Source organism: Ptychodera flava, chromosome 4 (assembly GCF_041260155.1).
Source record: "Ptychodera flava strain L36383 chromosome 4, AS_Pfla_20210202, whole genome shotgun sequence".
Taxonomy (NCBI): Eukaryota; Metazoa; Hemichordata; class Enteropneusta; family Ptychoderidae; genus Ptychodera; species Ptychodera flava.
The window spans coordinates 38721404-38733441 of record NC_091931.1 but is presented as its reverse complement, the minus strand read 5'-3'; the positions used below and the strand labels follow the sequence as shown (position 1 = coordinate 38733441).

Sequence of the window (12038 nt, the reverse complement as noted above, 5' to 3'; positions counted from 1 at the left end):
GTCATCGAAAGCTCCCAGGAGACGTGATAACTCCAGTCAGTTAAAGTGCACTCCGGGACAAGTATTTCTCGTACAATTTGCAATTTTTCAAATGTTCAATGCCCATCTCACGGTGTCTAACTCACCAGCAATGACGATAGTCAACCGTAAGCCAACGTCGCCCATCCTTGGATAAAGCTCGCGATAATTGTCCAGAAGTTATTAACTTTACGGGTTTATGCAACACAGAATCTATGAAGACAAGTCTTCCATCGGGAATGAACGCACTCACGTGACACCCAAAACCCGATTTCATATGTATCAGAGCGACTCGCTTATGTTGTGATCGACCCGGACCTTGATTATGCTTGAGTGATGTCATGCGATCGTGTTGCCTATGAACTCAATCGAAATTCTCAGTTTTTGTTGTCAAGACACCGTCTTTACTTGTGTTTTATCTCCGAGTACAAATATTTCAGTCGCCTCTTTCAGTCAGGATATATTCAATTGCATAGTGTCGATGTATATGTGTATATATATATATATATATATATATATATATATATATATATATATATATATATATATATTAATTATAACAAAATACGTTGACTAGTAGAACCTTCAAGTCGTATTGTTCTAAAATCTTCCTTCTAATCCCAAAGAGAACTTGTTTAAAGCAACGTTTCGATATGGCTAGCACATCTTCATCAGGCTTAGCAGTTGATGCAATAAAACAAACAAAACTTACCACAGTACGCATGTCCGAGATAATATATACATATATAATATATATATATATATATATATATATATATATATATATATATATATATATATAAGGGCAAGATCAAGAAAGCACAAATTTGCAACAAGAAAGAACACTGTAGAACACTGTTTTGACGTAAAAGTATGAACTGATTATAAAGAGGTCTTTATTCTGCTTTTCTCAGTGACGAAAAGAGTAACGTAACATTACTTTACTTTAAACTCTACAACATTCTTTTACGAGAGTAGTATTCCACTGACAATTTTGAATTGTAATTTCTCTGTTTTTTTATTTATTTTTTATTTACACATTAAAAGCATTGTAGTGATGCAGATGTCATTTTGATTTGACAGGTTTTTTCCGTAGCATAGTTATTATTTTTACCGCGCATCATGTATTTCGTTTATGTCTGTGAAATCTTCAAGCTGAAGGTTACTTACTTGTCGAAGCTCATAACTTTTCATAATGAATGAATGATAATTGAGGAAAATATCTTCTTGTAAAAACTCAATCTCAGGAAGGTCATGTGCGAAATCAGGTAAACTCAAACTTATATCGTTTGCTGTTTTCTATGTTATTTACATGTACAAGGTACATTAAACCGTTGTGGAAGTTTCAACTCAATCATTTATTCAAGGTTTAGCGCTTCAAATAAAGACAAGCATGGCGCTATGCCGTGGTTAAAATCTGCCCAGACTTACTGTGGTTGTTGTTGTAAGTGATTTAGTTGGACGCATGTAGACCTGATTTGATCGAGCGATAATTATGGATAGGACACGTGGATTTTGAGGTCGAGACTGCGGAATACTGGGTCCGTGCCAAGCTGCAGTACAATGCCACGTTGTTTTTGGTATGATAGTATTTACTCGCTGTGAGAGGCGTCCTCTGACAAGGGCTGATTTCTACTCTAACTTGAGAAGGATTGGACCATGTCATCATCTTCAGGTGTGCCATCTTTAGTCAAAAATTATACAACATTTGCATCCTTGATCAATATCGGAAAGAAAGTTTGACCGGAAAGTGAAAAAAGTGATTCATTCTCCAAAAGGGGACTGTATACGTTTACTCAGAAAGCATGCAAAGTGGGTAACGCAAGCTAGCAAATTTTGCATGGTCACATTCCGACAAACCCTAATCTGATGCACCCCCTCCCCCACCAAAAAAGTCACCGTCATCCATGAGCGGGATATAGCAACCCCAGGGGGAACTTTGCTGGGTAGGAAAGTTGACGTTATATCTGAAGTCTAAATCCAACGATACAAAAGGTGTTTCTTACTTGAACTGTAAGCAAGCTTCTTCACAATCATGGCACTCAAGACCTAGACTTGCTCCAAGTCTGTGGGGATATAAATATCAAGTCAATAAATTGAAGGAATAAACTTCAGCAGAGTGTCAGTCTAGGTGGTTGGCTGGTGCTTAGATTGTGGGGTGAACGCCTTGCTCCACAGCTTGGCTGGACAGTAACTGCTCCGACGAGACAAGCCAAGCGGCTGGGGACAGTCTGCTCAAGATCTTGCCAGGTATTTTTACACCGTTCTTTGTGTATATATGCTTTTATTGTCCCCCTTTCACATTTTCTTGACTGCAGTGATGTAGAAATAAAGTCATTATATTGGTACAAAATAGCATCCGAACACTCCTTTAGGATACAGTCGTCGGAACTGCGCTCGAAGGTCGTGTGGGACCAATACGTCCAATGTAAACACTGTGTTCGAAAGTTGAAACATGCCTATCATAATCTACATCGTATACTTTAAATGGTGCAGCTATAATGATGAGTTGCATCAAGATATCATGCACGAAATACATTGTTTGTAAACAATAAACTCGTACATGCGCAGTTCCGACGACGGTTTCCCTATATTCTGAATGCATGCGCAAGTTTTACACATGTAAAAGTACCAAATATCCAATCTTCAATTATCATATCGGAATTAACTGTGTAAAATGGAAGTTAGTCGAAAACATTGTAAAGTGCTATTGATGGTCAACACGTGGCTGAAATACCGCTTATTGGTCGTGATATGTTATTACAGTAGGGAGACAAATGTTACTCGATCTCAAAATTTCCGGCAAAGCGATGCGCCAGTTGCGAACAAAATCATGCTTTATTTACACAATTTTGCCTTTTACAGCGAAAGGACAAATATTGTCGGCCAGCACACGAGTCCGTCATTCTATCTTTCATTGACCCTAAGGGTTATGCATCGGTTTGGTCAAGATGTCGTTTCCGTTTCCACATTTCAGCGTTGGTGATAAAGTGTGAAGTGAATCTCAATAACTGAAATGCACACATGTATGCACGAATACATACATATTCACACACATCCATCCCAGTCCATCCATCAGTCCATCCATCCATACATACACACACACACATATAGAGTTTCCTTCTATTCCTATTATATTTCGTTTTTTACGATAGGGTTCTCGATCCTGTGACCTGGAAACCAAGGTCAGTATACTCTCTGGTACCGAGAAGTACACGTGATTTTTCAATGGGTAAACCCAGATACTTTTGTTTGTTCATTTTAAGGGAGGGGTCGTCGGCACTGCGCTCGAAGGTCGTAAGGGACCAGTTCGACCAATGTAAACACTGTATCCAAGGTACTCTAGCGACTGATGAAAGTTAAAGCATGTTTGTCATACTGTAAACAGTAAATTTTAAGTGTTGCAGCTATGTTGACGCGATGCATATATTTCAGACAAGAAAGTCACAGGCCAAGTTCCGATGACTACCCCCTCCTATAAGCTGACCTTGGAGAAACATTTACTTTATTTTTCGGGATTTAGTTAATTAAACATGTTTGTATGTCCCACTCACAGGTGCCATCTCATTTACAGAACTGGGATTAGATTTGAATCGTCAGATTTCTTGCCTATTTTGAACAGACCATCTTTTTGCACTTTATAGATGACACACAAGTGTGTCAAATAGTTGGGGTACCTGTCGAAATGTTGCCCAGCCAATGTGATACATACAAAAAGTACCAGTATCTCATCATCGAAGCTACTCTTTGTTAAAAAACTCATCCGGAAATCTAACGATTTAAATCTATTAACATTCCAACATCGCAATCGCCTATGGTCGTCCTACCCGTCCTGTCCAACAGCCGGAATTCAAACCCGCCACCAACGACCGCAACAGATTTCCTGTAACTAATTCCACTCTTGACTGAACTTTGAACTACATGGAGCTTTCGTTTTGAAAACTCGCACAACATCGGAACCCCCTTTTTTCAGAACAGAATGGAACAGCTCTGTCTCAGAAATCCGAATTTCCGATGATTTATCGTAGGTGTTTATTATCAGTCACGAGGCGGCGCTTAGCAACAGACGAAGTTACTATCGTAAATTGAATAGTTAGTTGCAACCGCGATTTCGGAAGAGAACCAACTACATGATACCGTGGCAACACCATGACCACAGCAAGTTTGTGTCGAGTTGCAAGACTGATTTTTGTCAAAAAACGGCAAATTTTCAGCATAGCTGTTCCGCTATTGTTTCTGCCCTTGGTCTTCCGCTCAAAGGTAAGTCTTGGCTCGCCATCAAAAGTGATCGAATAACCACAAACACGCATTGCACTTAGAGGTGTTTATGATGAGTCCAGAATGAACTTTCACTCGACCTGCTGTTAGTGTGATGTGTTTCTGTTTCTGTTGCGATCAAAGAACAATTTCCGCATTTACTACTCGAAAGAAAATTATTAAGACTGATTGTTTCTCAGGCTACGATAAAAAGGCGTACTTCGGGGTGACACTGACCCGGTTCGAGCCTTGCTCTGTATGTAGTTGTGCAATTAGCACAACTGCAATAGCACTATGACTTTTTACTCTGCTGCGGTTGTAGTTGTAGTTCGGGTCGCGTATTTTTCGGAAGGAGATACGTTACTTAATAAGCGTTGGTCGATTGAAAGTCTGCAGTAATTGTAAACTTCGTTTGAGTCAGAGCGTATGCGGTGATATGATTCTCCGTTGGTCGGTAGTGGAGGTCATGCCCGGTCATACGTTCATACACTACCCTCTTACACTACATCGACGGGTGATTTGAAGGTTCTCTTTTTTACCTCCATGGTCTATGATAGCTACAGGAAATGCATTAGGATTGATGAACTATTCAGTCGCCATAACGCAGTAGCCCTATACTGGCTTAAATGAGTCAGGCACTGTGAAAGAGTCGAGAATTAATTGCCGGTTATCTTTCAATGTTGGCCCATTTTAAGTATAAGATTACTTCACTGGCCTATATATATTTCAGAGACTGAATATATAGAAGTACATTTCGAAATATACATAAACAACCCAACCGTTGTCCATGGGTACGGCACTCACGAGGAAATTGACCACGTGTGCGTGTCCCCACAATTATTAATCGCCGCGGTCGTAAAGTGATCAAAAAGGGGAAGTATTTTGCCAAGAGAACAGGTACTCGCGGCACAAACTAAAAATACTTCAACCACGTGAATATGAAAATGAAAATGAATATACCTTTATGGCCATGATGCTGATCTCTTAAAGCTTGAAAAGTGTAAGAACCTGATCAGTGTTTTCTCTTCATGTTCACTGAAGGGCAATTTCTTACCCATTCATCAAAATTACGGGGCAGATTTGATATTTTAGGGGGCAGAGACAACAGCAAATTCACAGGTCACTATACTATGCGCTTGGGTCACCGTCATATGGGCGTATTTGCTTTCTGTGTTTTGTGCGCGCAGTAACTTTTAAGGACGGGGACTATGTACGAAAATCGACGTCTGCGCAGTGTTGCGCAATATTTGTCGTAACAGAGTGAGCTAAATATCGCAAAAGGAGATTATTTGCGACATCTTAAATTTAGGCTGTGTCACGCATAAATGAAGGTAAACGTATCAACTTGATGATGGTTTGTTATGAATGATCAAATTAATTATGTGACGATAAAATATTGTAAATTTTCATGATATTGGCATCGATGTGATCGATTTAAGAATGTACCGTAAATGGACTGGACCCTGAGTATCATACCGCCATTAGCCGTCAAACTACGTCGCGCTATCAGTCACTGTGAAACTTTGTCGTTTGGTCGTGCCAGTCAGCTGAAAGTCACAGGTAGATTCACTGCCAAAGTAACACAAAACAGAGCCAGAAGAGTTTGTGAGGCCCTCAAGGATAAATGGCAATCCTCTAGTCATGAAAATTTAAAATCTGATACTCTTGTCGAGTCGACTGCGGCCACAACGGCTGACGACCATTGCTATGTTGGCCGTGTAACTCGGTTCCGGAACCCATATGAAGTAGTCCATATGTGAATATGATGAAGTCTACGATCCTTGGCGGCCAACAACCTACAGTGCCACGAGGAGAGATGGTAGGCGAATTGTTGATCTTGGTATCCTTGCAGATGGTTTATCTGGCTGCAAGCAATGCAGCATGCCGTTACAAATGACCGACACTATCGGCGAGACTCGGCATGGTCTGGGCATGAATGTAAAAACTGGGTAGCTGCTGCTTGTCAGGTGTTGCAACCCCATTTGTAATTTTGTCAACGTTATTCCCCTTGGCCTGAGACACGGACCAAATAAAACGATTTTGGATGTAAATACCAAACTTGCAATTGGTAAGTACGAATTTTTTACATTTTTTTTTGTTTCATGCACGCGCGCGAGTGCCAAGTCTCGCGTTTACCTCAAAGCAAACGGATGGCTTGATATAGTCAGTGCACAGAAACGCTAGTTTTCCATAAGCTGACAGTAACACTGGACTGGTCAAGTGTTATATTTATGCCAGAATTACAAACATTGTTTCAAACCAGCCCAGTGATCATGTGATGTGGATCGAGTTAGCATCAATCTACACATTGCTTATGGTCATGGCACATATTTATAGAATTTTTCAGGGACAATGAGACTACCGTTACTTCCTTTCATAGTGTCATCAATTTGGATCTGTCTAGGAAGCTATTTATGTGGTTCTTCTTATCACAAATATACCCTGAAGTGTTGGCTTTTGGAGTTGTATTCTCACACTTTCCCTGGACATGAAGTATAATTACTTCTATTCTGTGAGTTTATGGTAAATACAAGAAATTGTATCTTATCTTATGACCATAAATAATTTCAAACTGGAGTTGAGACAGCTCACTTCAGTTAACAATACAACAAAAATATTTCAAAAATTTATACTGATGTCATTGTAAACTTGTCATTGTTTTGCCATAGGTAAATGAACGGATTGTCATGTCTCCAGGGAAGTATTGTGTGTCACGTGCGTCCTAGTCTGGATAATCAAGAAAGAAAGAGACGGATGAAGAGCCAGACCCGGTGTGCCAAAAAACATTGTATCAAGCTGAAGGCAAACAAGTGTTTACAACAGAGTGTCCAAGAACTCCGTGAAGGTGACACATACACAACAGGAATTGACCTTGTTCAAAGTAATTACTTGTTTAATCTTGTTTATAACTGATTTGAATGAAAGTTTGGATTCAGATAGATGTAGATGAATGATTTTGGAATCAATGTTAAATGACTCTAATTGCTAATAGTTGAATGCTTGTATTGATATGGCTCCCTGCATATACTGACTTACCTTTCACTCACTGACATACATATGCATGAAGGTCTGTAGTAAGTTTGACATTTATTGATGTGGTAATATTGTAAATGAACACACAAAAACCTAATGCTTACATTATGACATGTACCAGTTCATCTGCAAGTGTGCACATAGTCATTGAGTGACCTGATGTACTCTATCATTTGCTGGATGGCAATTTTGTTATTTGCATAATTGTAGAACTAGTTACTCAGTTCATGTCTGCTTAAAGTTTGTGATTTGCCAAATACCTAAAACATTGAGCCATGGACCATAGGTTGTACTATTTTGTGAATATTCTGTTTCATTAGAAGTAAAAACTGAATCATTCATTCTCATACATTTTATCTGTATCTGCTTCTATTTTTTTATTCAGAAACCCAAGGTATACAGGAGATACCTTCCCTCTCTACAGAACCTGTTCCACAACCAATAGAATTGACTGATCAACCTGTAGTGTATTTTGACCTGGAGACTACTGGATTAGGTAGATGTTGTTATTATCAATGTGATAATACGTGTTGTTTAAACTAATCTGATATTGCAATCATTTCACTACTTCATCTTAATACCTAAGACTAAGAGGCTACAAAGGCTATTGAACTGTACACCACACAGATCAATCATTAAACTGAAGCAAATTTTTACTGGAAACAGAACAGTTCATCCATGATTCAAATTTCTGACAGCATTATTTTAATGTTCATGACTTGCTTATCAAAATCAGCAATGGTTTACAGACAATAGGCAGATGACATTATTTCCATACCAACAATAAGCCAATCAATGCCTCAAGTGTCAGTTTCAGTTTATTACTCATCTCCCAGGGCAAAGTCTGACTCAGCAAATGAAATTTTCATTGAAATTTACAGTAATCCAAAATAACATAAACAAATTATCTTGCCATTTGTCATGAGTTTTTTTTTTCTTTTTCAGCAAGAACATCACACATAACACAGCTTGCAGCTGTTGGACCAAAATGGTGTCTGAATGTGTATGTGATACCTAGGATTCCAATAGTGAACCAGCATCAAGAGTGACCGGTCTGGCAATGAAAATGGAATCCTAACACAGAATGGAACACCTGTCAGTGCAGTACCTGTAAAACAAGCATTGTTTGACATTGTGTGACTTTCTTGGACCAGAACCTTGTATTCTGGTTGGACATACCGGTAACATCAAGTCATTTGATTGTAGAGTTTTATATAATGCTGCTGTAGCAACAGATATGGTTGATCAATTGTCTTCACACATTGCTGGCTTTGTTGATTCGTATAAAGTCTTTAAGACCTCATATCCTGATTGTGAAAAGTTGTGAAAAGTAATCACAAGTTGAGCTTGTTCAAAATTTGTAGGAGAAAGTTACAGTGCACATGATGCTTTAGCAGATGTGAAAGCTTTAAAAAACTTATTGAAAAGGTACAGCCATCTTTTGATGAGTTTACATTTACATGGGAGTTTGTGAGGGAGTCTGTAGAGCAACAAGCCTAAACATGCACACCTTGCATACTCTTGTACTCAAAGGGTGTATAAGTTAATGTATGTGTAAGAAAATTGCAAGCAATGGCCTTGCTATGGGCCATTTAGAGCTTTCATTCCACAGGAAAGGTGAAGAAGGCATTGAATTGTTGTTGAAAGTGAAAAATCAAAATAGAAAAGAAAGGGTGACAAAATCCAAACAAGTTATCAATAATATTTGTAAATTTTTCTCTCACATAATCAATACTCTATGTCTAGCATCATAACTTTGAAATTTATGGAAAACTCCATGCTGACTTGTGTTAGATATTTGATAACTTTAACTGTTAAAGTTCTCCTGACATGACAACCCATCTCAATTGCATTAGCAAACTTAAGTATAAATAATAGGTGAAGTAAATTCATTACTGTTAAAACTGTATTGTTGACCCTAGAATAAACACTTTTTCACCCAATCACAGCGATTTGAAAGAACCCACCAAAAGACCTGAAGTACTCTTTGGGTGATCTTACAAATACGGAAGTGACGCAAATACAAACACAGTACCGCTGAGCCTAGCCAAGACTGTAGACGTCCCTAGAATTTGGAAGATTATCATGTACAAAAAGTTCTGACATGCCAAATTGCTGTATATGTATCGCAGTAGAGTGCTCAATGTTTCCAAGTGATTGTGTTTCATTACTTAAGTTTTCAAAGACCCAGGATTATTTGAAATCTGGCTTGCAAGTGCAGTGCCTGAAGCAGAACTGGACACCAATCCAGTACCCGCAACTTGTGTTGTGCATGCAGTGATCATGCATTTGAGGCTGCTGCTTCCAAATCTGCACCAGATCTGAAACAGTAAAGCTATAGTACTAGGATTCAAATACTTTCTGCCATTCTCATGGTTAGGAATTTGCCTTGCGAGGCAAAACACAAAACATGTTGAATGTTTTTGCAAAACTTCGCAAAATGAAAAACACTAAAGATCACCCATACACAAAAATGGCTGAGCAAGCAGCCTCAAGTATGAGCAATTAGTTTTGTATCCATGTCTATAGTAGCTTCAGGGACTTTGGCCCTATGTTTTCCTCAGCTGGTTTGGAAATGTCACTCATGTCAACACTCTGTTCACTGACGTAGTCATACCGGTATTCCAATTACAAATTTTTCTTATAACTTCAAATCATTTTACACATTGGAATATCTATTTGCAGATAAACCAGTTATTTTGAGGTCATTTTGCAGAGCTGTTGAGACAATACTGAAAGATTTTGTAGAATATTTATTGTACATACTACGCTTGGTATTATGGCATCTAACTATGCCTTACTAATCAATCTATTGTATCTTGAAATACTTTTAGTGTGTATGCACAGTTGGCTTGGTGATTCATTCTTCATCTTTTAATCACTCCAGAGCAAATAAGTAAATACAGCATAATATTTATAAAATATTGATATAAAATATTTATCATATAATATTGATTATATAAGAAGATATATTATGATGTAAGTATATATGAAGTAAGCAATAAAGCAACACTATCAATCAGTCAAACCCTGCTTATGCTCCTTTTTCTACACTTGTGTAAAGGACACCCTGTAACTCAAAAAATAACACTTGAAACTTCCTCAATATTTGTTGACATATAACCAATGCAACAACATAAGCAAAAATCAGAAAAATGGCAATATTCTTTGATAATTTTTGAGCATGTACTTTGCTAAACACTTTTTTCCCTCTTGTTTTTGTCAACATAATTGATCAAAGAAACAATATATTCAAAAATCAGAAAAATGACAATATTCCCTGATAGGTTTTGAGCATGATCCTTGCTGAAATTATCAAAATGGGAGAAAAAGGCCCCTTTGTAGTTGAAAAAGCATGGGTTAGGGGTAATATAGGACCCCCTAACTCAAAAAGTAGCACGGGGACCCCCCTTTTTCTGTTTATTTTTGTTGACATAATTGTTCAGAGCACAATATATTCAAAAATCAGAAAAATGACAATATTCCCTGACAGGTTTGGAGAATGATCCTTGCTGAAATTATCAAAATGGGAGAAAAAGGCCCCCTTTGTAGTTCAAATAGCATGGGTTAGGGGTAATATAGGACCCCCTAACTCAAAAAGTAGCACGGGGACCCCCCTTTTTCTGTTTATTTTTGTTGACATAATTGTTCAGAGCACAATATATTCAAAAATCAGAAAAATGACAATATTCCCTGACAGGTTTTGAGCATGATCCTTGCTGAAATTATCAAAATGGGAGAAAAAGGCCCCCTTTGTAGTTGAAAAAGCATGGGTTAGGGGTAATATAAGACCCCTAACTCAAAAAGTAGCACGGGGACCCCCCTTTTTCTGTTTGTTTTTGTTGACATAATTGTTCAGAGCACAATATATTCAAAAATCAGAAAAATGACAATATTCCCTGATAGGTTTTGAGCATGATCCTTGCTGAAACTATCAAAATGGGAGAAAAAGGCCCCCTTTGTAGTTGAAAAAGCATTGGGTTAGGGGTAATATAGGACCCCCTAACTCAAAAAGTAGCACGGGGACCCCCCTTTTTCTGTTTATTTTTGTTGACATAATTGTTCAGAGCATAATATATTCAAAAATCAGAAAAATGACAATATTCCCTGATAGGTTTTGAGCATGATCCTTGCTGAAATTATCAAAATGGGAGAAAAAGGCCCCTTTGTAGTTGAAAAAGCATGGGTTAGGGGTAAAATAGGACCCCCTAACTCAAAAAGTAGCACGGGGACCCCCCTTTTTCTGTTTATTTTTGTTGACATAATTGTTCAGAGCACAATATATTCAAAAATCAGAAAAATGACAATATTCCCTGATAGGTTTTGAGCATGATCCTTGCTGAAATTATCAAAATGGGAGAAAAAGGCCCCCTTTGTAGTTGAAAAAGCATGGGTTAGGGGTAATATAGGACCCCCTAACTCAAAAAGTAGCACGGGGACCCTCCTTTTTCTGTTTATTTTTGTTGACATAATTGTTCAGAGCACAATATATTCAAAAATCAGAAAAATGACAATATTCCCTGATAGGTTTTGAGCATGATCCTTGCTGAAATTATCAAAATGGGAGAAAAAGGCCCCCTTTGTAGTTGAAAAAGCATGGGTTAGGGGTAATATAGGACCCCCTAACTCAAAAAGTAGCACGGGGACCCCCCTTTTTCTGTTTATTTTTGTTGACATAATTGTTCAGAGCACAATATATTCAAAAATCAGAAAAATGACAATATTCCCTG

General features: G+C 38.1%; 2 protein-coding genes across 3 annotated transcripts in view; both read left to right on the top strand.

The window, feature by feature from the left end:
• Positions 1–3921: 3921 nt before the first annotated feature.
• The window catches only part of LOC139131697 (Na(+)/citrate cotransporter-like), a 48309-nt gene continuing 40192 nt past the window's right edge, over positions 3922–12038 (top strand). Inside the window, exon 1 of one of the 2 annotated variants that reach the window (XM_070697880.1) lies at positions 3922–4278. In XM_070697880.1, coding sequence (XP_070553981.1) covers positions 4168–4278 — 111 coding nt within the window. In that variant the 5' untranslated portion in view covers positions 3922–4167. The remainder of the gene's footprint in view (positions 4279–12038) is intronic. The other variant, XR_011552178.1, reaches the window with a different exon arrangement.
• LOC139131696 (uncharacterized) lies at positions 5615–8634 on the top strand. The gene is made up of 4 exons (XM_070697879.1): positions 5615–6343; positions 6945–7156; positions 7694–7804; positions 8254–8634. The coding sequence occupies exons 2-4, from the start codon at positions 6949–6951 to the stop codon at positions 8355–8357; spliced, it is 423 nt and encodes a 140-aa protein (XP_070553980.1). The 5' UTR covers positions 5615–6343; positions 6945–6948; the 3' UTR covers positions 8358–8634.